Genomic DNA, 26,764 nt, shown 5'->3' on the forward strand with positions numbered 1-26,764 from the left:
TGCTTATCGGCGCACGAATAATCGTCGTAATTCATGGCATTAACCAGACTGAATAATGTCCGTAAATTGGGAGAATGAGAAAGACTGTTTCAATCGATATATAGACACAAACACAAGGACGAGTTATATACAATGATAATAAAAAAGTACTCACCGGATATGCGTATTGGGCGCAGGGCACGTAGAATTCTCTGCTCATAATACGAAGTATGCGTCGAAGAGAGAAGATAAACAAGAAGTAAAATATAATGAAGGGAAAATAAAAGCGTAAAAAAGAAAGGAAAAAAATTGCACCGAGCAACGTTATTGAATTGAGGCGATAACGCCCGTGAAATATTCCAGCTGATAGCGTGGCCGAGAGGAACGACGGTGGGGCAGGAGAGGGGGGAGGAAGGGGGAAGTTTGTGTCAAAACTCCAGTGGCGCCATCTTGCGACCGTTTGTTGATCGTGCTTAAGCTGTCACGAGGATGATTTTTCGACGCTTCAACGAACGGAGCATCGTCTCGCTTTTCTTAATCTCTTTCCCTCACGTATTTTCCCTTATTTTTATTTTTTTATCGTATTTCCTTCATGCGACACCAATATTTACACTGGCACAACACGGTAAACACTCGTTGAGTCACCCCACTCGTTTTCAACGATTACCACGACTTTCAACAGTCAGAGTACGTAATAATAACCGAGCGAATGAATGGATTTTTGACGCAATCATCTCGCTGCTTTATTTTCAATGTAGATCAGTGCCTGCAACCAGCCACTCTCAAATTTAACAAATAGAATTCTCCCGAGGCTCCGAGGCTCGTGAACCACTACACTTCATACCCGATAGTATAAACGTATATGCAAATATCAAGCATCGAGAACACGCACTTAACTCGCAATGACTTTGTGCAATAATCGCCCGAACAATATTTGACAATCGGTGCCCCCACTCCGAGCTTATAAATCTTATCGACGAACCCGCAATGTTTTGGACGTTAAGGTAAACCGGCACTTGTCACACACGATATCGAAGCGTTATTACGTTTCATTATCATTAAAACGCCAATAACTATCGTGTTTTTATTGCAACATTCTCAATCTCGGAATGGCTACGCCATTTTCACTGTGAAACTCCAGCGCGCGTGACTGTATGTATGTTGTTTTTTGTACACGAATATATGTATATATAGATATCCGGGCTGTCCCTGTCGTGTGACTCACACCCGCGCGCACGCTCTCTCCTCCGTATAGAAACAGCACACTCCGACTCCGTTCGATGGCAAGTGCCGACTGCCGACTGCCGACTGATCGTACAAGGTACGACACCGCGAGCGAGCAGACGAGTTCTTTCCAACTAGTACAGCGCACCGTCGCTTTCATAGCGTGGCGCTCCTCGTCGATTAGAATAAACCGAATAAACCCGATATGCGAGATGGGATTTTATGATTATTTTATTCACGTAGCGCTTTTCGTCACGGTCGATTTCGACAACTTTGAATCGGAGTTACTCCGCCTCCGCCGGCCTAACAGATTCCGTCCAAAAATATTCGATCGAATCATCAAAACCTGCTTCAGTATAGCAACTCTTTTAATCGAAGGACGCTACTCGTTTTAAATAATAACCACGTCAACCACCACTGCTACGGAAAAGCGCCATTACGCAGCATAAACGATCGGAGAAAACCCCACTCCTCCAAATGTGTAACACACGTTGATGGCTTTTTTTGAAACCATGTACGAGGCACGTTCTATGAGCATGTGAATTTTAACGACAAAGCACAAAAGCTGCAGGTCGATATATTTCGTATGCAAAGAATATTTAATGAGGTCGATAAGTTCAAAGCTGTACGCGAATAACACGAAAAATTGACGTTCGAACATTCGATAAATAATAATTCAATCGTATTGTAACGTTTTAGGGAATTTTTGGCAAAATCGAGTTTGGTTTTTTTTTTTTAATGAGTACACAAAAAATTTGGTTATTTTGAAAAAATCTGAAAAATTAAGCAATTATTTATTTTTGGAACACTCCGGAGGGCAGCGTCGATGTTCCGTTCTTTTTCTATATTTTTTCGAGGGTATTTTCGAAGACGGATGTTTTTTAGTGGCGAGGGGCTCGATAATAAGGTTTTTCGGTACCAAAATGGCGTCCCATGGTACTTCGAACTGATTTCCCCTACAGGATTCGACTTCCGACGATGACTCGATTTTTAAAGTCCCCTCCAGAATCAAATCGCTCCAGGGAATTTCCAAGGACGAGTCACAGGTAGCAATTTCATTAATTTTACGGTCTCGGACGTTCGAAATCCCCTCCCCGATCACCAAATCCTCCCAAGGTAATTTCATGAGTCCTGTTGAACCTGCTTTTCTTAGTTTCGAGGCTTCGCCATCGAGCAGCCCTGATTCATCGCATTTTTTACTGTCTCGTGTCTTCTTATCGTCAACGACCATAACCGCAATATCTTGCCAGGGAAATTCAATATTTGAGTCACATTGTACGGATGTCGGTGAAAATTGATTTTTCAAAGATTGCATGTAAGGCTCGTGCCATATCTCCTCTTCCGGCTCGTAAACGAGATATTGGCGTTTTATTCGGTATTTCTTATTTCTCTTGGCACGACATTTATTCGAGTTATTGGCATCGCTAAATTTTGCCTTACGACCGACACAATCTATGCGACAACTTGTACCTTTCGATTTTTTTGAATTTTGCATTTTAAATGTACAGAATGTCACATATTTTGATGGTGATCCCGGTACAATGTTGAATTTCTTATTTATATTTATTTGTTCTCATTAAACCGAAATACATGTTTGTTGAAGCGACACGATTCCGCTCTGAAAGAAGTTCCTAACCTCAAAACCTTATACGTGTGTTCCACATATGTGTGTCAGTTGTTTTATTACTTCGTTTGTATATATTGCAGTGAATTGCGCGCACCAAACACAGCTCCAACGATCAAGAATAAATGATGACAAATAAATGATGATAAAGAATAAATGATTTTTCACAAATTCTTATATTAATAAAAACAGTTATTTTTCCGTTATTTACGATTTAATGAATTTTTATTAGATCGGTCGAGGTTATACAAGAAAATAAAAAAGTTATGTTCTGGTGTGTTCGGAGTTTTCGATGACATCGTACAGTTGATCATCTGTCCATTCGTACACGAATCATCGAACGATGACGTGACACTATTTCTCTGGTAACATGACGGCTTTTTTGATTCCTCTCCAATAAAGATGTCTGCGGAAATATCTAAATCGTAAAATTGATTGTAATTTCAAGGAATCGTTGAAAATACGAAATAACAAAAGAAATTATAATAAATATGAATAGTTTGAAGTGTAACGGAACACAATTATTGAACGATGAACGTTATGCGGTACGAAATTTAACGAAAGCTCATTTCAAAGATCCCGCCGCTTTACGGTGAAACGTCACATTCGCCATCTACTGTGAGACTGGTGTACGACGTCAAAAATCCAACTAGGTTGCCGATAAAAGGAAATCCGTGAGAAGTCAGCGCGTATAATCCAATATCGAAGAAAGTTTTTCGACAAAAGAATCCAAAATTGGCACGTAACATTGAACACGTTCGAAGGTTAATCAAAAAATAAAGGAGTTTAGTGAGAAAAGATAAAATAAGTCACAATATCAAGGGGAAGGCGACATAAAATTGTATCGTTGGAAGACGACGAGAATCATTGGGAAACACAACAAGAAAGAAAAAAAAAACGAAACAGAGAATGCGAGCTCGAGCTTGATTCGCGTAGTCGAACGACGTTTAGACCGTGGGCAGCCATCTTGCAATCCCTAATCAAAGATCTTGTGGCTAGCGGGTTTCGTTGTCCCTGGGTTCTTCGGCCAGTTATAATATCAACACACAGTTCTTCATAAAAAAAAATGGCTTTAAAACGAATTAACAAGGTACGTGTGACAAGAACGGCTGCTTTGAACCTTATACCGATTGGGATATTGTTTTATTTCGTGTTTTTCGTTCGTGTGCATCGTCAAACGTGTGTCCCCGAACGCCCTTAACGATTTTTTTTCGCAGTTTGGCCAAACGAGCAATGTGTGATATCTCGTAGCATTTGGTAAAAATCATGCTGTTTTCTTTGATTTTGTCTCTCCTTCCGGTCGCTATTCCATCTTTTTTTCTAACCCTTATTTTTTTATTTCCTACAATCCTCACCGCGCTCCGTGATAAGCTTTTTTTCGGGGTTATTCGCCGTTTTTCACACAAGAATCGCCGCGAGAACGAGCTCATCTCCCGTACCCGTCGTTACATCGTTTCGACGTTATACTTTTTCACCTACGAACGAGGTGACAGTGGGAATCAGAAAATATGGAAAATTTTTCAAGTGCCTGGCCAAGAAATTGCCGGAAGTAACGTAAAGCTGATTCAATGTGTATATATATACATGCATACGTATATGTTCATATCTATATATATAACATCTATATCTATATTCGTATAGCCACATACATGTATATGCGTACATATGTGCTAGGACACTATTCTATAGATAACTCTCCAAAAACTCCCTGCACACTTTCTTTTTACGTTTTTTCTGTTCTATATTGTACGAGAATGATGAAATTCCAATTTCTCTTCCATACCGTCATCCCATTTTTCTATCTTTCTGTGCAATCCAAATGTTTCATCGGCTGCGGTAAAATTTTCATTTTTGCTACGCAAAGAAAGCAACGAACGTTACAAACATTTTTTTATTCTGCAAACTTTTTATTTACTTTGATCAACATTTCTTGTATGTACACTTTTGTTGGGCCAAGGGCCATTGAATTTTGCCGTGTTTTAATTAATGTCAATTCGGTTCTATGATCCTTTTTTTCACAAATGTCTGTTTGTTTTGCAGGAACTTCAGGACCTTGGAAGAGATCCACCTGCACAATGCTCCGCTGGACCTGTAGGAGACGATTGTGAGTTTGTTTTTTTAATTCTGCCTCAACGAATCCTCTCCTCTTAGATTGAAAAGTTTTTTCTGGACATCTGCCAAGATGCCAAGAATTTTTGCTGGATATGATTGAGGAGAGGTGGATATTTAAATACATATTTTTTCATGATGCCGACAAGTTTGTGTCCTTGAGATACTGAATTTACCTTCTTTTCGATATCAGCTAGTTTCGTTTTGCACATTCATACTACAAACAAAGTAAATCATAATACGAGTTTATGAATTTTTCTGTGACAATATGTTCAATGATAAATTTATTAACGTGTTGAATAATGAAATACAAATTTTGTTTCAATTGAGGTATGCTATATATCGCATTTTCATATCAAGCCACAATTTTAATGAAATCACAGTAGAATTTAGGTAATTGGGAAGCAGTTGAAATACTTACGTCCTTTTGACATTTTGGGATCCAAACTACAAGCAATTTTGTTCGACTCCTGAAGTTTTCAAAATAATCGAAAAGATCTTTTGTGCAACATTAATGCCGCATCAGCAGCTTGAGTTTAAAAAGTCGTATACATTCCATCACATTTCAGTGCTACAAATTTCAAAAAAGATTTCATGAAATTAGAAAATCTTCCAAATTTATGGTATTGAAGTTTATATTGTCGAAGTGTGATGAAATTAATTTTTTTTTCCCTGCCCCAAATTCCAGTGCCGTGTTCATCCATGATAATTGCACAATTTTTTTGAGAAACTTCTAATTGAATCTGCAAAAATCATTGAGCTAATTTTAACAAATAAAAGAATCGTTCCCTACTATGCAAAATTCAATGTCATTAAGGTATTCTTTTCACGAACTCGAATATTCTACAAATAACTGACTTTAAATAACAGTAAAGTAAAAGTGCATACGAATAGATTGACCAAATTTCAGATCAGGTTATCGAACATTTAATAAAGAATTAAAACTTGAACAATGGTAAAATTTATACGGAAGCTTATGGAGATTCCATCATCGCCACATTTCTTTTCAATTATTCATATACCAAATAGTTCTAAATTCCTGATACAAAGTGTCTCACAGATAGAAAAAAATGTGAGAAAGTCGCCAAACAAAATGAAATTGGAGAGTAAACCTTGAAATTTTAATGTTTTTTTATTTTTTCATTTCAGTATTCCACTGGCAGGCCACTATTATGGGACCAGTAAGTAACAAGAAAAGTTCTTTTTCCGCATAGTTTGAAAGTATCATTGGTTGACATAAAATAAAATTAAATCGTTATAAATTATAAAAGTTCCTTTGATCAAGAGAAGCTAATGTGAAAAATTTTCTTTTCCAGCCTGACAGTCCGTATCAAGGAGGGGTATTTTTCCTCACAATTCACTTCCCCACAGACTATCCTTTCAAACCTCCCAAGGTACGTTACATAACCGATATACATATTTAACATCGAGATGCAAATATACACAGAAATGGAAACATTACGAAAAATGTATACATTCGTGGAAATACGAAAATCAATAAATTCGTATGATTTAATACCTTTTTTATTTATTCTTTGCAGGTTGCTTTCACAACCAGAATTTATCACCCTAACATAAACAGTAATGGAAGTATCTGCTTGGATATATTGAGATCGCAATGGTCTCCTGCACTTACTATTTCAAAGGGTATGTCTAGAATGATTATACACCTTTTTCCATTTGCCTAAATATAATTTCAAAGTTTATAAGTAAAAAGATTTTCAAGTTCTGTTTGAATAAGTATTTAATCAATTGCGATAGCAAAATTCGCTAAACTTTACAGACCTGGAGTATTTTCACAGTTATCATCAAACATTTCCTTGAAAGATTGTAGAGAGATTATTCTCATGGATTCTGAACTCAGTAATTGTTGCATACAGTACTTTTCTTTCTGCAATTCGAACTTCTAAAACGTAGTTTAAAAATAAAAAGAGATATTTTCACTCGTACCACTTGTAGAAAAGATTTTTTCCATTTTCAAATCTTTGAATTTCATTTTTAAAAATTGAAAAAAAAAAAACAAATTTTGTCCAAATGTCACAGTGCAAACTGTCGTACGGCCAAAAACCGCGTCTCTTTCGAAAGGAATGAGAAACCAGCTTTTACACAAGTTTCTACTTAACAATGAAAATATTATACGTTAACAATTATTTCATACGAAATCAAAGAATAATCACTCTTAATTATTTTCACTTCTGTCGGCTCATAGTTAATGAATCTTGAATTATTTGTTCGCAGTGTTACTCTCAATATGCTCTCTATTGTGTGATCCAAATCCCGACGATCCGCTCGTACCGGAAATAGCAAGGATATACAAAACCGACAGGGAGAAATACAACGAATTGGCGCGCGAATGGTCGCGCAAATATGCCATGTGATGAGCCAATATTCGCTTACATCAAACATCCGAAAGCCACCGACGAGAGAAGCCCCCTCCCCCAGCCTAAACAAGCCACTTATCGTTCAGCACTGATTTATTTCCAAACGTTGATCTAAAAGAAAAAAAAAAGAAAAAACACAAACATCTCAAAACTAGCTCTGGCTAAGTCTGTTATTTGTAAGCCAAAAAAAAAGAACAAACCAACAAAATATGCCGCGCAATTCAGGCTCTTCTCAACTCTCCCCGGCCACAGCAGTGCGTTCTCCAGGCAAGCAGTGAACAATTATTATTTTTTTTTCCTTCACACGAATTTCCTCCGTCCTAGGTAGCCTGCGAGGTTGTTTTATTCTATTTTTTCCTTCTCAATCCAGCCGCGCGCGTCGGTTACCGAGGCAATTGTAACGGTGGTCGAAACAATTATATATCCGAAAACAAGAAAAGAAAAAAAGGCAAAAAAAAATAACATATTTAACGAAAAAGAAGTCATTGTCAGCTTTTGATTTTTCATGAATAAAAAGAAAACAATAAAAAAGATACGAAAGAGAAGATTAAACGTGAGCGTGGATAAATTCTTACACGTATTTACACGTACACGAAAACATACAGACACACACACACACACAGACACAGACACAGACACAGACATGTACACACAGGATCAAAATGAAAAAGCGAACAAAAAAAAGAAAATCATAGGAAAGTGGGAAGTAGGATTTGTATTTGAACTCGATAGTTTAATTTTTAATAATTGTGCTTATAATACTGTAATATCGTATACCTACTTTCTCAGTGAAGAACGTGCGGAAAAAGAATACGAAAACGAAAACAAATGATGGAAAAGCTGAATAAAAGAAAAAAACAGACGGTTCCCTCGTAACTGACAGCACACCGAATGTTAGTTGAAAACGAATGAAAATGCAATTGAGCGATTTTTGCCCGTCCGTTGAAACATTGCGGTAACTTTTTTGTAAGACTGGGCTCTATATAAATGACTATTGAAACTGTAATCGTCAAGTTTTGTTTGATTAATTAAACGAAAAGAAATGAGAAAGTAAAATCTGTACCTCGCGTTTTCGTGTCACGGGCTCTCAAAGTGGTTTTAATTTTTCCCCTCTTCCTCCATCTCGTTATTATTTTCGAGTAAATTTGTCAAATTTCGTGCATTAATCTTCGGTGGCCTGGAGTTTCACGGCTCGGGAAGGGGAGGGATTTCACTTTTCGGTCTGAATTTTCGTTTTACGTATTTCTCCATCCCCTCGTGTCACTTCGATTGACACTGGCTTGAATCAAATTACCATCGTTTCTTGTATTTTTTTACTTCGCCCAAGACCGTTCATCGTTCTTCAGCCTTTTAGTCTGCAATTATTCTCAAGCTGCGGTATCAATGACAGTTCTATTCCTCACGAATCAGCAATGTTTACACGTTTTTTTTTTTTTGTTCTTTTACTCCATTCTCTCGTTTCGAATGACAGTATTTCCCTTACTTTTTACCCTTGACGTTTCACCCGAACGAACGTAATTGCTCGTCAATTCACGATAATAATTATATGCATTACGTATAATTATTATTGACTAATATTATAAAACTATTGTGGGTACGAAGGATCATGAACGAGCTCAATCCTCGCGCCTCTCGCCTCGGAGAAAAGTGTGCGTACACGTGTTTGTCGTTAAAACAGTAAAGTCAAGAAAAAGAAAAGAAAAGAAAAGAAACATAGCAAGATAAAAAGAAAGATATTGTTAAGCGTTTTTAAATTGAAAGAAAAAATCAATCTTCTCACACGCCGAAGCTGCTAAACGTCTCTCCGGGAGGGAGCAGAACGACGGTTTTTTTAAGGGTCGAATCTCGAACGGTCGAAAATACAAAACAGCGGTTTTTCTAGCGAACGAGTGCGTTTACGATATTTCAAATATTTGCCACACGGGAGGAGAGCAACTTTTCGATCGTTGAGAATTCTTATCACAGGCGTCCGCGTTGCGAAGTGATCTCAGCGTGTGCTGTAAGTGAAAATTTGAAATTGTACGAAAACGTCGTGTTGAATTTGTTCAAAACTTTTTAGTCGATATTTTGCATGAATTTATTAGGATCGCATGAAATTATTGTGGAAAGGAACTCGTGGTTTATTTTCCTAATGGGGAAAAGCAATGATAAATTATGAAAAAAATGTAAGAAATTGATCGGCATCCGCGGCACGCTTCGGTATTTAAAAATAATGAAAATAATGGAAAAAAACGCATTCAATCGATCATCGTTTAAAATTTCAATGCTGAAAAATCGAGTAACGAAGAAAAAAACTCATCAGAAAAAACGTATCAAATTGACTCATGTGTAATCGTTGTTTTTTTTTTCTAGCGACGCAGTGACGAACATTTTCAATAATCTGTCATGCAATGTGTACATTTTAGCGATTAGCCCTTTATATAATAAAAATCCACGTAACGACGAACCGTTAATAATGGAGGTAAATAAGGGACAAAAAGGATAAAAAGTAAATAATAACAAACGAATAAGAAAAATCAATGAACTCGTCGACCGTTTGTGTTATTCGAAATGGTCGATCCACCGGAAAGACTGTTGTATATTATTTGCAAACGCAACGCGCCCCACGCTTCAACGCGTGTTGTGTAACTGTAATAGACTTTGTATGATAAAGTTTCCTCTAGCTCGGACTCGTTTTTTCGATTTTCTTTTCTTTTTCCTATTGCACACATACAATTATTTTCGTTCCCTTTTTTTGTTTCACTCTCTCGATAAAATTCCTCATTGACCAATCGTGTTTTTCGAATATATTTCATTCTATTTTTATAATTCTCCATGATTCGTACACGATTAGAATTTCGAACCTTAGCAATCGAACAAAATATACAGCAAACTTACATTTTTTATCACAGTTATTCTCCAATATTGTTGAAATGTTTTTTATGAAATATTCTTCGCTGCAGGTACAAAAACAATTTTATATCAATCGAACGAAACAAGTATTTGAAAAATTTAATTTCGTTGCACTTTTTCGAACATTTTTTGAAGATAAAAAAATGAAAAAATTGCAGTCACAAAACTTAAGTCAAGTAGTGTGCAATCGAATTTATTCAATCCGCGATAAAAAAAAAAATCGTCCGGCTTTCCGATGGTTCATTTTTGTGGATGATTTTATAATCGTCTTTGCATAGTTCTTTTGTCTCGAATCAATATTCAGTGGCTGGGGTTTTCCGAGCTCGATATTACGAAAAAGTTCAGAATCGTGCAATGTAGAGAAATGAAAAAAAGCCGAAACAATATTATTTTGACGTTTATACATAATTTTTAATTTCGAACTGAAATCTACAAAATTGTGAACATAATTGCATTCATTATGCCGCAACTCTCATATTTGCATACTTCATACGTAACGTACTTGGATTCGGCAATGCGGCAAAAACGGAGAGGGACACAATTGATTTTCCTAGGTTGAGGAGGACACGCCAACGATACTTTGGAAGGTTTGGAAGCAACGACGTGGGTGACAGGTTTTATCATGTGCGCTGGTATGCACCGCATAGTCGTACTGTATGAACTAGTGTAATATAATTTGTTCCAATAAGACATTTTTTTTGTACCGCCGGTGCATTTCGTTGGTTTCCATTATGCCGAATATTATGTGAATTGTGCAGTTGCTGGAACGAACTTTTTTCGTACGTGAAAACTCTTACATAACCTTAATCTTTTGCCGCCCTTTCGAAACGATTGTGTCCTTTGTTTCGGAATCTTAAAATCACCGTTCTATTTCTCTCTCTCTCTCAAAAAGATACAAAGCAAACGAAATAATTGGGCTCAATTACAGAACAAACAGGAACCGAGGATATTTTTGTAACTTCTCAATCCGTACGGCATTCCGAAAAATTCACAGCGGGTCTGTCAGTCACGTGATTTTTGAATCAGCGTTTCGGCGACTCTCCGCAACTGGACACCACAAAGAAAACAATGGATGGACAATATTTTGAAGGAATTGAGCCAATTTTTTTATATAACTTGGACGGACCGGTCGATTTTTCCGCATTATAACACAAACACGATTGAGCCTTCACAAAAATGTACGTTTCCGACCAAAAATTCGGTTTAATCGATTCGGCATTTTATTCAGGCAATATTATTCAACTAATTGTTCAACTGATAAACCGGTCGAAATAATGTTATGTGGCATTATTTTTTACGGGTATTCGAATACGGAGAGAGTGCCAAGTGACGTAAGATGCAAGCGAACGAAAAATATCAGACTAGTGTGCCTCGTTATCGTGCGGGTTACAAACGTGCAGTGCACGGGTATCTCGTATTTCTCGTTGCCTCGCGAATCGGCCACGCACGTGAACGATCGTTGGCAAGAGAGTCGGCGAATCGACGTTGTGAAATATGTGTGCTGCTGTTTTGGTGGGGTATCTTCGCATTACTACTGGCATACACACCAGCAGGAGAATGTTCGGGTCTTTCGCCGCGCTAGTGGTCAGTACAACGACGTCTCGTCCATCGGACTTGTCGGATTTACTCTCTCGTCCCGTCGAGCGTCGTTGTCTCGTTCTTTTCCCTCCTTCGTTTTCCCACTGTAACGCGCGCCCTGCGTTCTTTTTGACGGAGATTTGAAAAAGTCTCGTGGCACTGTATTCTCAAATGTTTAGTATTCATCGGCATTCTCAATCTCCTTAAAAGCTCTCAGTGTGCAAAGTTGTATTTTCTTATAACAATCTACTTCATATTTCGAGGTGAGTTGTGTATTTATTTTCTTTTTAACCGACGATTTTTTAAAACCGTTTTTTCGATCGTTGTTCACTCAGACATTTTGCCGAAAGCTTCAATATTTTGAAACGAGAATCCACAGATCCTGTCGCAATAACGAAATAGACCAAAAATTTAAGTCACGTTGTCAAAAATCATATCGCGATAAAAAACCGAATTCGTGAATTTGTCAAAATCATTTTTCAATCCGATTATTTGCGGAAAAACGAGAGTTCCGCAACTCAATTTTTTAATGGGTAAACTTTTTATTTCACTTCATGGCACACCGGATTTCAAAAACGTCAAACTCCTATTGAAAATATCAGAACAGAATTTATTTTTAAATATATAGTTATGATTTTTTACCATGGACCATTACTATTCATCTAGAGCTGCAATTATGAATAAATGAATACGCGATTAACATTTTGTATTCACGGAAATGTACACTATTGTCGTGTATTATTTTTACAAATGTATGTACATACCGTGTATGTATTAAAATGCTCCCCGGTGAGGCCAAATGACTCGTTCGTCGGAGGTATAATATGCGCGAACAGACGTGTGAATTTAAACAGTGTTTTCGTAGACATGCAGTCGTTGGTGTCACAGACGTAAGAATGAGGAAGAGACCGGTAGAGGTGTTCGTGTGAGGTGATAAGCGGATACAATTATCATGCCCAAACGAGTAATAGTATTGTCTCAAAATTGTAATTGGAAACGATTGTGATGACGTCATGGGAAAGAGACCTCTCCGAACCCGAACAAAGTGTTCGTCGATCGATCGACCGGTAATTTTTCGATAATTGGGCTCGATAAAAAGCTTGTAAAAAAAATTCATCCATTCGACGTTGGTGCAGAATTTTCGTTGTTTTTTTTTAAGATTGATTAACAGGTTAACGACTCGCGGGATTCGGAAAACAAATTTATTGTTAATAAACTTTGATTAAAATTTGTAAAAACGATAAAAAAAGATCGTTGGATGTTGTAAAAATGAAAAATTTCTTTGTCTGTCATTACTCCAGGAATACTCTCGTTTTCTCGATTACGTCGGAATGGGAAAATTGAATCGGTTAAAATTCGGCTTATGAAATAACGTTCCAAAAGTCCGTTAAAATCGAATCCGCGCGTGTTTGAAAAGAGTGGCGCTTCGGTCGTTTCCTCTCGACTTTCACCCTTTCACGCATCGGGTGTCGGGTTAGACCCTCGTCATGATACCGCGATTCCCCGTTCGGATGAGAGAGCCAACAGTATTATTGAAATAAAAATAAAAAGTTTCGAGGTTTTTTTTAAACAAAAAGTTCGTCTTCGAGCGGAGCAAAACGCCGATTAACCTGATTTCTTTTTGTTTAGAAATGTCGTCAAATACTTATTCGGTCGCGCGTATTTATTTCGGAGGCTTTACATCGGACAAATGCTCTGCGCTCTCCGTAATAATGGCAAAGAATGAGCACGATCACTGTGGTTATTCGACGAGAGAAAGTTCTCATCTAGTAGGAATGACTCGTGAAAGTTTTTTTTTCTCTCCCGCAAGTGAAAAAGAGTTGTGCTGTTGAGATTTCGAGTGAAGAAATCCAGCAAAAAAGACGAAAAAAAAACATTTTATACATTCGCGCAACTGTTCCGGATTTTTGATGATTCGTTCCCAAAAGAATAGCAGGACGAAAACCTTCCATTCCTTCAAAACACTGTGTTTATGGGAGCGTCGATTTTAGGGCTCACCGCACACAACATAACCTCGTCGACAAGAAAAAAACTTCACGTGGTGCTTCGTTCATCTATTTATGTGCATAAATAATTGACTTTACAGTGAGAGCGCGGAGTAACGCGCGTTTATCGATGATGAAATTACTGGCAGGTGTCGAAGAGGAGAGCGAAAAAATCGAAACGGAGGAAACAAAGAATGAGTCGAGCAACAACAACAACAAATCGAGCGAGAAGCTCAACTCCGTCCAGTCGGTTAGGAAAACCGAAATCAACAAAGCTTCTAACAATAAGGCAAGTTCAATGTCAACTTCATTGGAAGACGATGCTTTTCGAACGATTCTTCGGAATAGCGTTATCGTTTGTGTACTTCCGAGTATTTATAACGTTTTGATTCGTCGTTCCTGAAATATCGAATATCAGAATTTCAAGGTTAAAAATGTTTTTTTTTTTTGTATTCGTGTCATTTTTTTCGCGTTCGCTTGACAAGTGCAGTTTGTTCATTGTCACGTTGAATTTTAAGCTATAATTCGTGCAGTATCTCTCCAAGTTTCTTTGTCTAATCGTCGTCTTAGCTGCCAGTGGGCAATTGCACTGTCGAATAAATGTTGGCTGGAACAATAATTTTGCATTAATCGTAAACTGTGAATGATAAGAAGTTCAAGTTCGCGTGTCTCGGAATTCACAGATAGTCACACCGTTTTAGTTTGCCGAAATGTTGAGTGCGTGATCGCGGCGGCGGATCGAGTTCGAAGCCGTTCGCGAACTCGGACGAATATATTCGCACCCGGTCAGTCAAGTTTTCTCTATTTTTGTGGCTCACTAATTTTTCATCGGGTTCGTTTCAATCCCAAATTCGAGTGCCCCCGGTCAACCCAATTATCATGAATTCGTCCACTTGTTTTTCTAACCTACGAAAAAGACGATCCGGAGATTCCGAAGTGCCAGATTGTGTTGCTGTCTCGAGCGTAAGCTCGTCTTCGAAAATGGATTCGCCATAAAAAAGTCAGCGGCTCTTCGATCGACGATCGAAGCATTTTCTTCCGATCGTCGCCATCGATTTATCGGTTTTTTATCATTCCTCGTACGACGAAACACCAACCAGTGATTTCACAACGACCAGGCCAAGTGGACGCGACGCTTTCCTCGGTCATACTTTCTTCATATCAAATTTTACAACCAGCAGCGTTAACCTCGGATCAGTTATTATTTACCTTATTATACACTTGCTCAGCGATTGTTCCATGTGCGTAGACACGCTTCCATTATTTTCTGGGTTACCTATAAATGCCTGTGATTTTCGAACTTATTTTTCCGCAGTTCACTCGAGTGTTATTGTGTCGTCGTATTTCTGTGTGTTCATTTTCGTAACCGTAAAAGTGCATTTTTCGAAAAATCGTCTTCGTTGCCAGCACAAAAACGAGCATTGACGAAACCGTGAAGATCAGCGCCCAATTTCGTGTGCTCCGATTCATTTTCGTTGAGAAAAAGCGGAGAAAAACTCGGTACGTAACACTCGTGCATATCCCGCGTCGCTTTCGACGCCGTCAGTTAAATACTGCGAACTCGAACGTGCGAGAGCTCCTCTAGCAACGCGTCGATAGTTTCGCGGAAGCGCTCGGCGCACAGGCGTCCCCAACGGGCGCCGCTTTATCCCATAACAACGAAAGAGAACACCGAGAAAAACGACTCTTCCTCGAATGAGCGAAATTTCCTGTTTTTTCTCCTTCGAAACTCCTCTCGGTCGAGTTTGAACGAGCGAAAGAGAGAGGACGATTTAATGGACGAAGAGAGGAGCCTGCGGCACGGGCTTGACACAGTGTGCTGAGATGAAAAGCAGGTCCCGTTGCTTCGACCTACTTGTATCGCTGCTTTCCTATCTCTTAGTTAGACTTACCGGCGTAATACCTGTTTGAGATTCAGTCCTCTTCCGATCACTCTGCCTCCCTTTTTTCTCGCCTCGTCTCTTTCTCTCTCTCTCTCTCTGTCGCTAGTGTCTCATTTCTTCCAGTTCTGACGGAATTATGTTCGAGAGGACGCCTCGAAAGCGAGGCGCGCTCCTTGAGCGTGTCGCATCCGAGCGGACTCAATTTTCAGTGAGAATTTAACCTACGAGTAATAATATATTTGGAAAAATCGAAAAGGAAATGCGGATTTACGATGTTTGTATCCTTTCAATTCCTCAAATTAAAAAAACGTTTGAATTCAACGTCAAAATTAAATCGGATGAAAATTCTCCAGTTTTTCGTCAAACTGGGAACAAATTTCAATGCAAATTTTTGCAACGTTCACTTTTTCGGAGTCGAATTGAAAAGTATATGCTCGCCCGAGAAACTGTAACTAAATGAATTTCGCATTGAATTTAAATTCGCTAAATTAACGAGAAGCATTTGTTCGTACCTTGGATTGTTTCATGACGCTGAAGTTTCCAACGTTGGAGTCCAACGAAATGATCGAAAAAAACTCTCCAATAATTCACGTAATTCTCCTATTTTGTTCCCTGCCAAATTTGCGATTCGTAGTTTTTCAAGCTGCACCAACGATTCGTGAAATAAAAAATTGGTGAATTAAAAACGTTTTTTTCGTTGATTTCGTTGGACTCCAACGTTGGAAACTTCAGCGTCGTATTGTTTCGTGCAACGCTATTTGTCGCGTTATCCGAGCCGAAATTCACTGGAATAGAATTTCTGCATCGCGAGGTAATAAATAAAACCTCGCGTTCGTGGGCATCGCTGTCAGCTCCGTCGTCAATTTCAACGCATTAACGTCAACGAGCATCTTTGCTGCGTCCCTTGACTCTGCAAGTAGTTATTTTAATTAGTTTATTTGTAGTTTATCGAAAGTGCAACGATACGAAGAATGTCGAGCTTGAATGAAACTGGGGCTGTTGACGGTGGTTTCAGGAAGATTTGACAGGTTGGAAAACATTGTTTGGGGAGGTGAGAATCGAACAGAGAATTTTTCGTCGTTTCTGAAGCGACCTCGCCCCCTCGTTGGACTCCCGTCCGCTCTCAACTCGACAAGAAATTTCTTATCTTTTGATAATATCGTTGGGCAACTTGGAACGACGAGGTTGCAACAGAATCATCGATTATTGACGTTCGAAGAATTTTTCCGAACACTCGTGAGCTGCGCGAAGCCTCGCATGCGAAATCGCATTTTTTCTGATTTTAATCGATGATATTGCGTCGGGAAAGGTCACGTGTACGAGGACAGATTATCGCAAGTTTTGCAGCGTTCCGCGTCGATTTCCGGTTCTCGAACGCTCGCGCCTCTACGTTCCCTTTCGTAGAGAGGACGAGGCCGAAAAGTGCTACGAAAAAATGGTTATTTCGGAGCTGTATCGGGTGTGTGGTTAGAAAAGCAAGCACTCGTAGACAAATGTCAACTTCGTTAGTAACGCAAACTCGAGACACTCGCTAATCTCGTTCAACGGCATAATTTGCCGACGATATTCCAGCACGCGAGTGCAGCGAGCTCACGAAACCGATAATTCTCTCTCCGTTCTTTCCTCACCGGACAAACTCGGGCAAAAGTTCCAGGCGCTGGCATCGGGGGGCAATGAAATTTTCTCAAGATTTCATCTCGTGTCGAAAATCTCTGAAAACGATCGCGATTATCTCGCCGTCGTCGAATCTTCATTCGCATCGTTTTTTCGTAACGAAAATAATGCGGCGTACGACCGAGTCGCACTTGGCGAACATTCAAAAACGAAACTTGTTCCGTGAGCCACGAATTTTCGGATGGACGAGGAAACGGAAGGCCTTTTGAGACTCGAAGAGCCAGCGAAACGGCAGCGAAGGATACATCGACTGGGGCCACGAATCTATTTCAGCAGAATTTTCAAACGCTTCGCCCGCTCGAGGTTGACTTGGCTCGCCGCAGTAACACTGCAGTCCGTATACACAGCAGCGATCGTGACCTACTCGCGGCGCATCGTTTCTTTATTTATTTCGAGTTCTTTTTCGTTCGCACGCCGCCCGGCGTAACGTTCGATCGATGCGAACTTGCGGCGTTGGCCTTCCCAGGGGCAGCTCGCACGCGCCCGTCATCGGACAATGTTTCTAAAAACTCTGAATACTTCAGGAGCACTTTAGACGCTCGTGTTTACATTCGTTTGAAATCGCGTCTCGGTCTCGAAATATATGCGCGTGCTTGAGATCGCGCTCTTCGCCTACGACTCGACGATGCGGGGAGAACGGCCTACTTCGTGGCAGTGAAATTCTTTAACTACCTTGACCCTCTTAAGGAGATAAATTAGCGATCGATCCGGAGTCCGATCTGCTCGAGAATCCTTCTCACAAAGTTCGAAAAGTTCATCTTCGCTTTCGCGCGCTGGCGAGTCTCTTTCGATACTCGCAGGCTTTTTTCTTGCTTAGAAAATCCGAGAATCGCATCCTCGAAATCGTTCGTATCGCGATGTTATGTCAGCACGTCGAGCCTCGAGCTGCGCTCTGATATTTTCATTGCTTTTTTCAACTCTCTGTTTCCTCGAGGTCGACACGCACTCTTAGAATTATCCGATTTTTTCATCTCCTTTTTTCAATCACAATCTCAAACGAAATTCTCGAGAGTTGCTCCACGATTTTCTCGTTTTTCCTCATTTTTTTCCACGTTTCGAGAACGCCGGTTCGATTGACGGCGACAGGCCAATCGAATTTTCCTCGAGGTAACCGAATTCGAGATTTTTATATTTTTCCATCTCCGAGGAATTGCAAACGTCATAGGAATATGAAATATTTTCCCATTTAATAGTTCCTTAAACGCCCCAAAAAATTGACGCAATCCCGGTGGCGAATTTTCTCAAGTTTCCCCACTCGAGACCAGTGTCTCTCAGTAAAAAAATAAATTTTCAGTAAATTCGACTCGTTGCCACTCGAATTCAGGCTCGAATGAATTCTCGATTGGCAAAAACTCTCCTCACCAATTTTTCATGCGCCTAAAACTTTTCCAAATGTGCACAACATCGAATTGTAGTTCAGACAAAATGTCACTGAACGATTCCGAGTGTTGAAATACCGAAATGCTCCATTTGGAATGCTTTGTAGTGTTAAGACTCGTCAACGACCCGTGCTGGTTCAACGACTCGTGAATTCGTCGTTTAATCAATGTTTATTTTGCTCGTAAATCATTTAATCAGTCCGGTGCGAGGACTCGCGAGCTTTCTTAGCTCTTTCTCTTTTTCATCTCTTTCTTCCCTCGTCCATTCATGCTTTTGTTGAGATTCGACGTGTCTTTTCACGACGTTGAACTTTGTCGTTTGTCTCTCAAAATTATTTCCGGCGCGGTTTGACCAGCTGATTATTTTTTCAGGCAGCTTACGTACGCCCGAGAGAACCGGCCTCGTCGCCTCTCGAGGGAAAAGTCATTACGCCCGAAGATGAAGAAAAGATGAGGCGTCTGCTGCCCTACGAGGAAGCGCCTGAATACCTGCAGCACAACCCTTTCATTTTTCATGGTTATCGGGGATACCTCACCACGAAATTATGCCTGGAAAGGTCAGTTACGGCAGGAGAAAGAGTCTCTCAATTATTTCCATCATTAAAAATCAATGGCTTGTGCTTTCCAGCCGAATTATTATTCTAAACAGAAAAAAAACCGTCGAAAATTCAGCCATTTTTTCGGAGCCTTACGAACGCTGATTTTGAGCAATTGTAATTCCCGAAACATCAAAAGTTTAACCAAAATATCATTCGTCAGCAAAGGGGATCTGAAATTAATTTAAATTTTTCCACAAATTCTCGCCAGAAAATCTTAAATCCCGAATTTAGTACACATTTTTGTAACAATATCGAAAGTTTTCCTCAAAAAGTCGTCGAGCTAGTTTCCAACGCCAGAAGAATTTAGTCTGATTATTAAATGATCATTTTTTCTCAAAAGATTCGTTGATTATTCGTTCTAAAAATATCTGAATTCGTTATTTCGTGAGCACCAAGTGACAGAAGTTTCTAAAAGATCGAATCGTCGAACGAGATCAAAAAGAACCAAAGGCCACTGAATAATTCGCTTTTTCACTTATTCACACAATTTTATTCGATCTCTTCGTCAGCGTATTCTGGTGGACAAACGAGACGATTAATATATGGAGCCACGTATTCGGATGGATGTTGTTCCTGGGGCTGACACTCTATGACATTTGTTTACTAAACATCCACGCTCCGTTCGGCGACAAAGTTTTGGTCACACTGCTCCTAGTGTGCTTTCAGGTTAGCCCGAAACAGTGCAATTTTATTTTTCACATGATTTTGTCAAGAATTCAGACTCACGAGTGAACTAAATTGTTCTTTCCACTTGATTTCAGGCGTGCATGATACTGTCGTCGGTCTATCACACGTTCTCCTGCAGGAGCGAAAAGGATTATTGGTGCTTCCTGTCCTTCGATCTTTTCGGCATAGCGTTGAGTCTCCTGGCAATTTACATGTCCGGAGTTTATTACGCTTTCTGGTGTCACAAAGTAATCGACGAGTTTTTTTTTCACCTGCTATTCAAACGTTCAGTTTCATAAAACGACTGTAAAGCCATTTTTTCGAAGAAATTCATTCGTACGAGTAGAGAATGTTGAAACGTCTAATTTTTGTGAGCCAGGAAGTAAATAATGAATAATTGAAAACTACAAAATCATCAGATTCTTTTTCGGAATTGAACAGAAAGCGAAAATTGCGTGACAGAATCGTAGTTCAAAAATGTCCCATAATTTCGAGGAATTTTCATAAATTTTTTGCTCAATGTGCAACTTGAAGCGAGCAAAAACTTCAGCAACATTTTGAAATTGCCCCTGCCATGGGGCAGAGCCAAAAAAACAACAATAATGGAAATTAATTCGTTTTCGCTCCGATCCCACGACGTCGATAACGAACCGAAGTAAATTTTTGAACTTTTCCAGGAACTCCAACGGTTCTATTTGATAACAGTCCTGATGATATTCATATTAGCGATGGTGCTCCAAATACCAAAGCTCGAAGTCGATGGCAACATAAAACTCATGGTTTTCGTTGCCTGGGCTATCTACGGTGTGCTACCGACGTTTCACTGGGGCGTAGCTATGGGAGGAATGGACAATCCAATGGTCAGCATGCTCGTGCCAAGGGTACTCGGAATGTACGTTATAAGTGGCTTGGCATTTGCCATTTATGTCAGCAAACTTCCCGAGCGTTTGTTTCCAGGTGAATATTATTTATTTTCCCATTTAGCAAGGAAAGTAAGCTCGAAAAATTTGTGAGGATTCTCGGAAGCGGATCGAGAAATTTTCATTAATTTTCATCACGCAAAGAATGAGACTCATGAAATATTGATGACGCTGAAGTTTCCAACGTTGCAGTCCAACGAAATGATCGAAAAAAACTCTTAAATAATTCCAGTAATTCTCCTATTTTGTTTCCTGCCAAATTGGCGATTCGTAGTTTTTCAAACTGCACCAACGATTCGTGAAATAAAAAATTGGTGAATTAAATACGTTTTTTTCGTTCATTTCGTTGAACTTCAACGTTGGAAACTTCAGCGTCGCAAATATTGTGCCTTGAGGGAAAACGAAATTTTGACATTTCATCTTCAGGCTCCGTTGATTACATCGGTTCTTCTCATCAATGGTGGCACGCCCTGGTTGTACTCGCTCTCTATTACTGGCACAATACCGGCATGATCTATGTCGAGTACAGAATGAACCACGGCTGTCCGAGTCAAATGACGTTGTGACACTTGGAGGGGGACACCCCAATAGGTATTTAAAAAGAGAAAACAGAATAAATGCAGTCGAAGAATTCGATCGAGCGAACCGAGGAAAAAATCGTTTCCAAAACGTCTTAGATTTTCATTCGAACGTCATTAAGCAACAGAAAATTATTCTAATTCGTTGAAAATATTTTTCGCATCTCTCAATACGGCGAGTTGGATTGAAAGTTTGGAAAAAGATAATCGATAAAATAACGAAGGTCTTCGATGCAGAATCGCAATTTTACTTGGTTTTCGAGTATTTCAAATTTCACCACTGATAACATGCGATTTGTGGTGATCGTCGTAATTGAATAATTTCCATTTTTTCTTTCACTGTATTTTCAGTACCTCCTGCTGACTGCATTTGCGAATCGATGGGTCAGAGTACCGGGAAATGGTACGAGGAAATACCGTTTTATGCAACGACGAACAAGCACTTCTGTGTTATAAATAATCCTTTGAGGGTTTACATGCGAGAAAGGTGATGAGAAATGTTTCAGCTCGTCGATCAGTCGAGTCTGCCAACGGATCGGTAAACGAGGAAGCAGCAGCGACACTCGCGACGCGGAGCTCGAATTTTGAGAGAATCCATGGCTCTTCCATTCGTCTTGGAATACTGGACCAAAACTGCGCTCATGCTTTTATCTTTTTCCGACGAATACCTTCGGCCAACTGGGCGTTCAAACTGCTCGGGTATTTCAGTTGAAAGTTGTTTAATAAAAAATATATTTATACAAGAAATAATTGGTATTATTTCGCACCGCTTTATTCATCGGGGAAAAACAAATTTACGTCGAATCTCGAGCAAAATGTTTCATCGTCCGGTTCCGAGAACGAAATTTTTCAAAACCGTATTTTCATGGTAAAAAAACAAAATTTTTCCTGCAAATAAACTGATGCGTGCTTATTTTGGAATTTTTTTGCTCGGTTTCTTCATTGCCTACGCACGGAAAAGCGTTTACAACGGTCGTCAATGCAGATTGCTGTAATACTCGACCGAGACGCTTTATCGAGGGCCGTGGAAGCCCGTCAGTCGATTTTCAGCGATGCTGGAGTCGATTCGTCGTTTTTTCTTTTCTCACGAGATAGAGCTCGTTCCGTTTTTGTTCTGAAAACAAGAATGTCATTTTTCGGGATACTTTTGTTTACCACCGGGAAGATGGAATTTATAATAAAAAAAAGTCAAAAATTGTTAACGAAAAGCCCTCGAACATTGATTTTTTTAAATTTAATGACGCTGAAGAAAAATACAGAAACTTATTGGTCGGTCGACGAAAAAATGAAGTCCGATGATTCCGAGTTTCAAGGTAAGCCGGTGAAAATATTAATGGAAATTAGTGGGCAGCCTCATTTTTTTGTATCCCTCCGAGTTATCATGGGCGAGCCCCGTCCCGTGTTCATTTCACGGTTTATCGTTGGCACGTTGCAAGGGCGAATATCTCGCGAGGTAAGAATAAAAAAAAAAGGAAAGGAAAAGGAAAACCCTCACGAGTTTCCCTCTCGACGAGGGGGTGATGCTCAGGCTCCTGGTTTTCCCTCGACCGAGAACGATACGTTTAACCGAGTAGACGATTATTTATCCAGGAAGCTGAGCGAGACCCGAGCACAAGAAAATTTACGTAGCACTTAATCCCACCGCTTAGAGGCCATAGCAATATCACATGGCCTGGCCCTCTACATTCTCGGATATAAAATCTCTCGGTTCGTCCCTTATTTCTTTTCTTCACACTTTCTCCTTCTCTCGCCTTATTCTCATTATTTTCTATTCACCATTCATTCCGTTTCTTTCAAGGGCGTCCACTCATCATAGATCCACCGACTCGGCTGCCTCTCCAATAACTCAAATTATTCGCCAGTACACGCACTTATTTATTCTGTAAAACACTCGAAAGAATCGTTTTCTATTATTGACATGATTATTCCACCGTAAAAGCGAGCATTCCGAACGCTGCCTGATAAAAAAAGCAACGACGATTGGTTCTCTTCAAATTTTTAGGATCGCTCACAGGATTGATATTTTTTTGTTTCAATTTCGACAGTTGCTAACTCGATTAGAAATTGAGTTTGAATGCGACGATTTCTATCGCGAGAGTACCGGACACAACGAGGCCCCTTTGCATTTTTCTGTTGTCACTTTTTTCGAAATATCGATTGAGTTTCTTTTGTTATTTTGTAATTTATGAAACTCGCGTTCAAATTTGCTTAATTCCTTGTCGTAGTCCAAGAGCATTAATTATTATTCGTCGAGACGCGGTAATATCGAATCACGAGCAAAAATGTTTCGTGTCTTTCTCGCGTGCTGCTTGCCAGCTAGAACAGACACAAATGGCCGACTGGGCGAACACGTTCCAATCCTTTAATCGCAAGTACTAAAATATTATAACCCGTATAATAGCCACGATTGCGCTTGCAAGATCCCCATCTAATCTCACAAACCGTAAAACTTCTTTTGCATGTTTTACCTTCGTTTACGTTGTACGAAGCTTGTACCACAATAACTCAAGTAGAAAATCGTGTCCACTCACCAACCACTTGGTTACTTCACAGGAAAATCTTGCTGGCCCGACTCATTGGCCGTACGCTGTCTCGAGCCAATTAGTTTTCGTAATAGTGTCGACAAGGACTGTTTTATCACAAAAATTATGACAAAAAAGAATGAAATTTTTAAATGGTGTAGCGAAAATGTACTTTGTGGAGATTTCATCATGAAATCTGAAATCACCATGAAAATTCCTCGCCAGGAGTATCCAATTTTTGAAAAGCTGCGATCAAAACAAAATAAAATCCACGTTGATAGATCTCAGTTCGACAGTTAATAAAGATAGCAGAAAATCCCATTGGAATTGCCTCGGCTAACGACGAAAGCCAGCCTGACCTCCGCGAAATTGGCAATCAATCACACGTTCAGTGTCCATAAAATTTAGATACAATTGAACGGATAAAATAATAAATACATTTCTCTGATTATTAAATTCATTTATCTATTCCTAAATGGGTATGTATTTCAATATGAAATTTAAAAAAAAATGGCCTGTTTGCTGGAAATTTCGAACGGCAATTCACATTCGAGCGATATATTTTTGTCAAGTGCACCATTTTGTTAAAACACTCGACGAGATTTATAACTTATGTGAAATGTGGAATTCTCGTAGGATAAGCATCCGAGGAGTAGCAAATCTAACCCACTAACGTATGAAGTGTGACAAAAGTTCCATCCGAGTGTTACGTGTGTGGCGTGTCCATGACGGTTGGGGAAAACCTTTAGTAGTTTTGTACGGTACATATACCGTATTAGGGAGGGAGAAAACTCTTGGCAGTGGCGCCCCTCCGCGGCCAGCAGAGTTCCTACAGAGTGAGAGAGAGGGAGCGAGATGGCGAACGAAAAAATGAGAGGAAGAGAAAGTAGGAACGTGGGTGAGTCGTTGAAGAGTGAGAGCAACGCGATTGTAAGGGAGAGACATCCGGAAAATAGAGGAAAAGTATAGCGAGCCGTAATCCAGAAACCTCTGGGCCCAGAGGGGCTTACCGAGGGCTTCTCTAGATGTTTATTGAGTCGAAACGCGCACGCGCTTCAACCCCCTTGGCAACGTCAGCGAGAAACGAGAGAAAGAGAAAGAGTACGTACAGAGGTTATTTCACGCACAAAGACTAGATTTCAACCGAAAAATCATTTTTTCGGCGTTGTACAACAAAACATTAGTTGCATCAAAGAATTTTATCTGCGGATTACTGATGAAACGTACCCATTGGGGAAAGCAAAGAACGTTAGTTTGCTTTCCCCACAATGATGAAGCCTTTTCTCTGCCACGATCCGCTCAAAATATTTCGCTCGGAAACACCTGTGTGTAAATAGCACAACAAAAGTGAGAACCCAAGCAAGACGAGATGACGATATGAGAAGCCGAGAGCAGATCTCATCTTCTCGAGACTTTATCTCTCTGTCGTTCGCAATGCAGTCCATGTTTTTTGTTCAGTTTTTGTACTCGATGTTCCCGTTGTCCCCTCAAATATTCTTCCTTTTTCTCATATTATTTTATTTTTCATTTGTTCCAATACTTGGCCCAAGTTTTAGTAAATTTATGGTGACTTGCAGCCATCGACGTTCCACGTCTGTTGTCTCCGTCGTTATTCAACAAGACTTGTTTACGTTTATTTCACAATTTCGAAAAGTTTTTATCAAGCAGCCGACAGATATTTCATGCAAAAAATTCACTCCTGCCGTCTCACGACGACTCGTTTCCTCATCGTCGCGACATAAAAAGTAACGAAATTCAATAGACTTGGTGAAGATTTCGTGAAATTTATCGGAATCATTAGGAATATTTTAGTCTTCGACGTTCACGTCAGTGTTAACATTATTTGTATACGTATATCTAGAAAGACGAAGGCGAGAACGAGCGGGAATTAAAAAAGGCTACAGGTGGTACGTAACGACGATTTTACCAGACTAACACACACACACAGATTTTTCTCTCCTCCTCTTTAACACACACACACACACACGCGCGTTTATTGTCGTTCGTAGTGAACGATTCGCACGAGAACAGAGCGTGCCTCGAGGCAGCAGGAAAAACGAGGACGAGTGGCTCGTTTTGCACGGTGCAACGAAAAAACCAGTGCGTTTAAGAGATGTCAGAATATCGTGGACGAATAATGACTGATGCAATAAAACCGTAAATCGCCTGTGTGCTCAGACAGCGTTATGATCTGTGAGTTATCTCTCACAGCCATTACAATTTAACACTTTCGTTTTCAGGTACTTTGCCTCCGCCATTAAAACTCGTTCGCTAAGCTCCAAGAAAGAGGACAAAGGCAGAGAGGAGGGGGAAGCGCGCTCGTGTCTGCGTGGCGCTCGGGATCGGAATCGAATAATTTTCGTCGCCGGACAATTTCGTGATCGCGTAAGTACATCGAGTCTCCATTTTTTTCAGAGCTCCCTCCGCAGCGCTCTGTCGCATGTCAACATTGCATCATCGCTCGCGCGCACCGCTTTTTCTTTCGTTCGAGAGCAGATTTCTTTGTTTTATTTCCCTCAAGTTGCAGTTGTCCGCGAGTGCTGTGCAAACACCAATAACTCGTTCTAATTGAAGACACAAATGTCCCCTATCACACTTTTGCTTTTCCGAGCTAATTTCACGTTTTACATATGTGTCGCTCGGTTTTTTCCTCCTCTTTTTCAAACCTACTCATTTTCTTTCGCGCTCCCTCGTTTTTTCTCCTATTTCGTACTCTCTTTCTCAGCAACGTTGCCAGCTTACGCCCGAGGGTAAATACACGCGGTGCTATC

General features: G+C 39.8%; 4 protein-coding genes across 8 annotated transcripts in view; 2 read left to right on the top strand and 2 right to left on the bottom strand.

Moving 5' to 3' along the window:
- jvl (javelin-like) overlaps positions 1 to 1,268 on the bottom strand; it is an 85,986-nt gene extending 84,718 nt beyond the window's left edge. For all 4 annotated transcript variants that reach the window (XR_006259891.1, XM_043411280.1, XM_043411282.1 and 1 more), the window contains exon 1: positions 155 to 1,268. Coding sequence is in view for 3 of the 4 variants with exons in the window: in XM_043411280.1 (XP_043267215.1) it covers positions 155 to 199 (45 nt within the window). In the remaining variant the exon portion in view is untranslated. The remainder of the gene's footprint in view (positions 1 to 154) is intronic.
- A 632-nt stretch (positions 1,269 to 1,900) lies between these two features.
- LOC122405831 (uncharacterized) lies at positions 1,901 to 4,350 on the bottom strand. The gene is made up of 2 exons (XM_043410840.1): positions 4,183 to 4,350; positions 1,901 to 3,245 (listed from the first exon to the last, which is right to left on the bottom strand). The coding sequence occupies exon 2, from the start codon at positions 2,696 to 2,698 to the stop codon at positions 1,994 to 1,996; it is 705 nt and encodes a 234-aa protein (XP_043266775.1). The 5' UTR covers positions 2,699 to 3,245; positions 4,183 to 4,350; the 3' UTR covers positions 1,901 to 1,993.
- eff (ubiquitin-conjugating enzyme E2 eff) lies at positions 3,503 to 9,986 on the top strand. Its single transcript, XM_043410841.1, has 6 exons — positions 3,503 to 3,917; positions 4,868 to 4,931; positions 6,086 to 6,117; positions 6,253 to 6,330; positions 6,478 to 6,583; positions 7,175 to 9,986. The coding sequence occupies exons 1-6, from the start codon at positions 3,894 to 3,896 to the stop codon at positions 7,312 to 7,314; spliced, it is 444 nt and encodes a 147-aa protein (XP_043266776.1). The 5' UTR covers positions 3,503 to 3,893; the 3' UTR covers positions 7,315 to 9,986.
- Positions 9,987 to 11,636: 1,650 nt separating this feature from the next.
- LOC122405830 (progestin and adipoQ receptor family member 3) lies at positions 11,637 to 22,221 on the top strand. Of its 2 annotated transcripts, none has more exons than XM_043410838.1 (8): positions 11,637 to 12,050; positions 13,874 to 14,061; positions 19,081 to 19,265; positions 19,817 to 19,973; positions 20,069 to 20,221; positions 20,651 to 20,930; positions 21,320 to 21,484; positions 21,823 to 22,221. In XM_043410838.1, exons 2-7 carry the CDS (start codon positions 13,903 to 13,905, stop codon positions 21,457 to 21,459), a joined length of 1,074 nt encoding a protein of 357 aa, XP_043266773.1. In that variant the 5' UTR covers positions 11,637 to 12,050; positions 13,874 to 13,902; the 3' UTR covers positions 21,460 to 21,484; positions 21,823 to 22,221. The 2 variants fall into 2 exon arrangements, with proteins under 2 accessions (XP_043266773.1, XP_043266774.1); XM_043410839.1 differs by lacking the exon at positions 11,637 to 12,050 and adding an exon at positions 12,652 to 12,854.
- The last annotated feature ends 4,543 nt before the right edge of the window (positions 22,222 to 26,764 follow it).

This window comes from Venturia canescens, chromosome 2 (assembly GCF_019457755.1).
Source record: "Venturia canescens isolate UGA chromosome 2, ASM1945775v1, whole genome shotgun sequence".
Taxonomy (NCBI): Eukaryota; Metazoa; Arthropoda; class Insecta; order Hymenoptera; family Ichneumonidae; genus Venturia; species Venturia canescens.

Bases quoted from the DNA above. Each gene is read 5' to 3' on its own strand.
- LOC122405831 (XM_043410840.1), bottom strand. From the start codon at position 2,698: ATGCAAAATTCAAAAAAATCGAAAGGTACAAGTTGTCGCATAGATTGT.
- eff (XM_043410841.1), top strand. From the start codon at position 3,894: ATGGCTTTAAAACGAATTAACAAG. The intron at 6,331-6,477 runs GTACGTTACATA...TATTCTTTGCAG, and splicing joins ATCCTTTCAAACCTCCCAAG to GTTGCTTTCACAACCAGAAT. The intron at 6,584-7,174 runs GTATGTCTAGAA...ATTTGTTCGCAG, and splicing joins TGCACTTACTATTTCAAAGG to TGTTACTCTCAATATGCTCT.
- LOC122405830 (XM_043410838.1), top strand. From the start codon at position 13,903: ATGATGAAATTACTGGCAGGTGTCGAAGAGGAGAGCGAAAAAATCGAA. The intron at 14,062-19,080 runs GCAAGTTCAATG...TTATTTTTTCAG, and splicing joins ACAAAGCTTCTAACAATAAG to GCAGCTTACGTACGCCCGAG. The intron at 20,931-21,319 runs GTGAATATTATT...TTTCATCTTCAG, and splicing joins TCCCGAGCGTTTGTTTCCAG to GCTCCGTTGATTACATCGGT.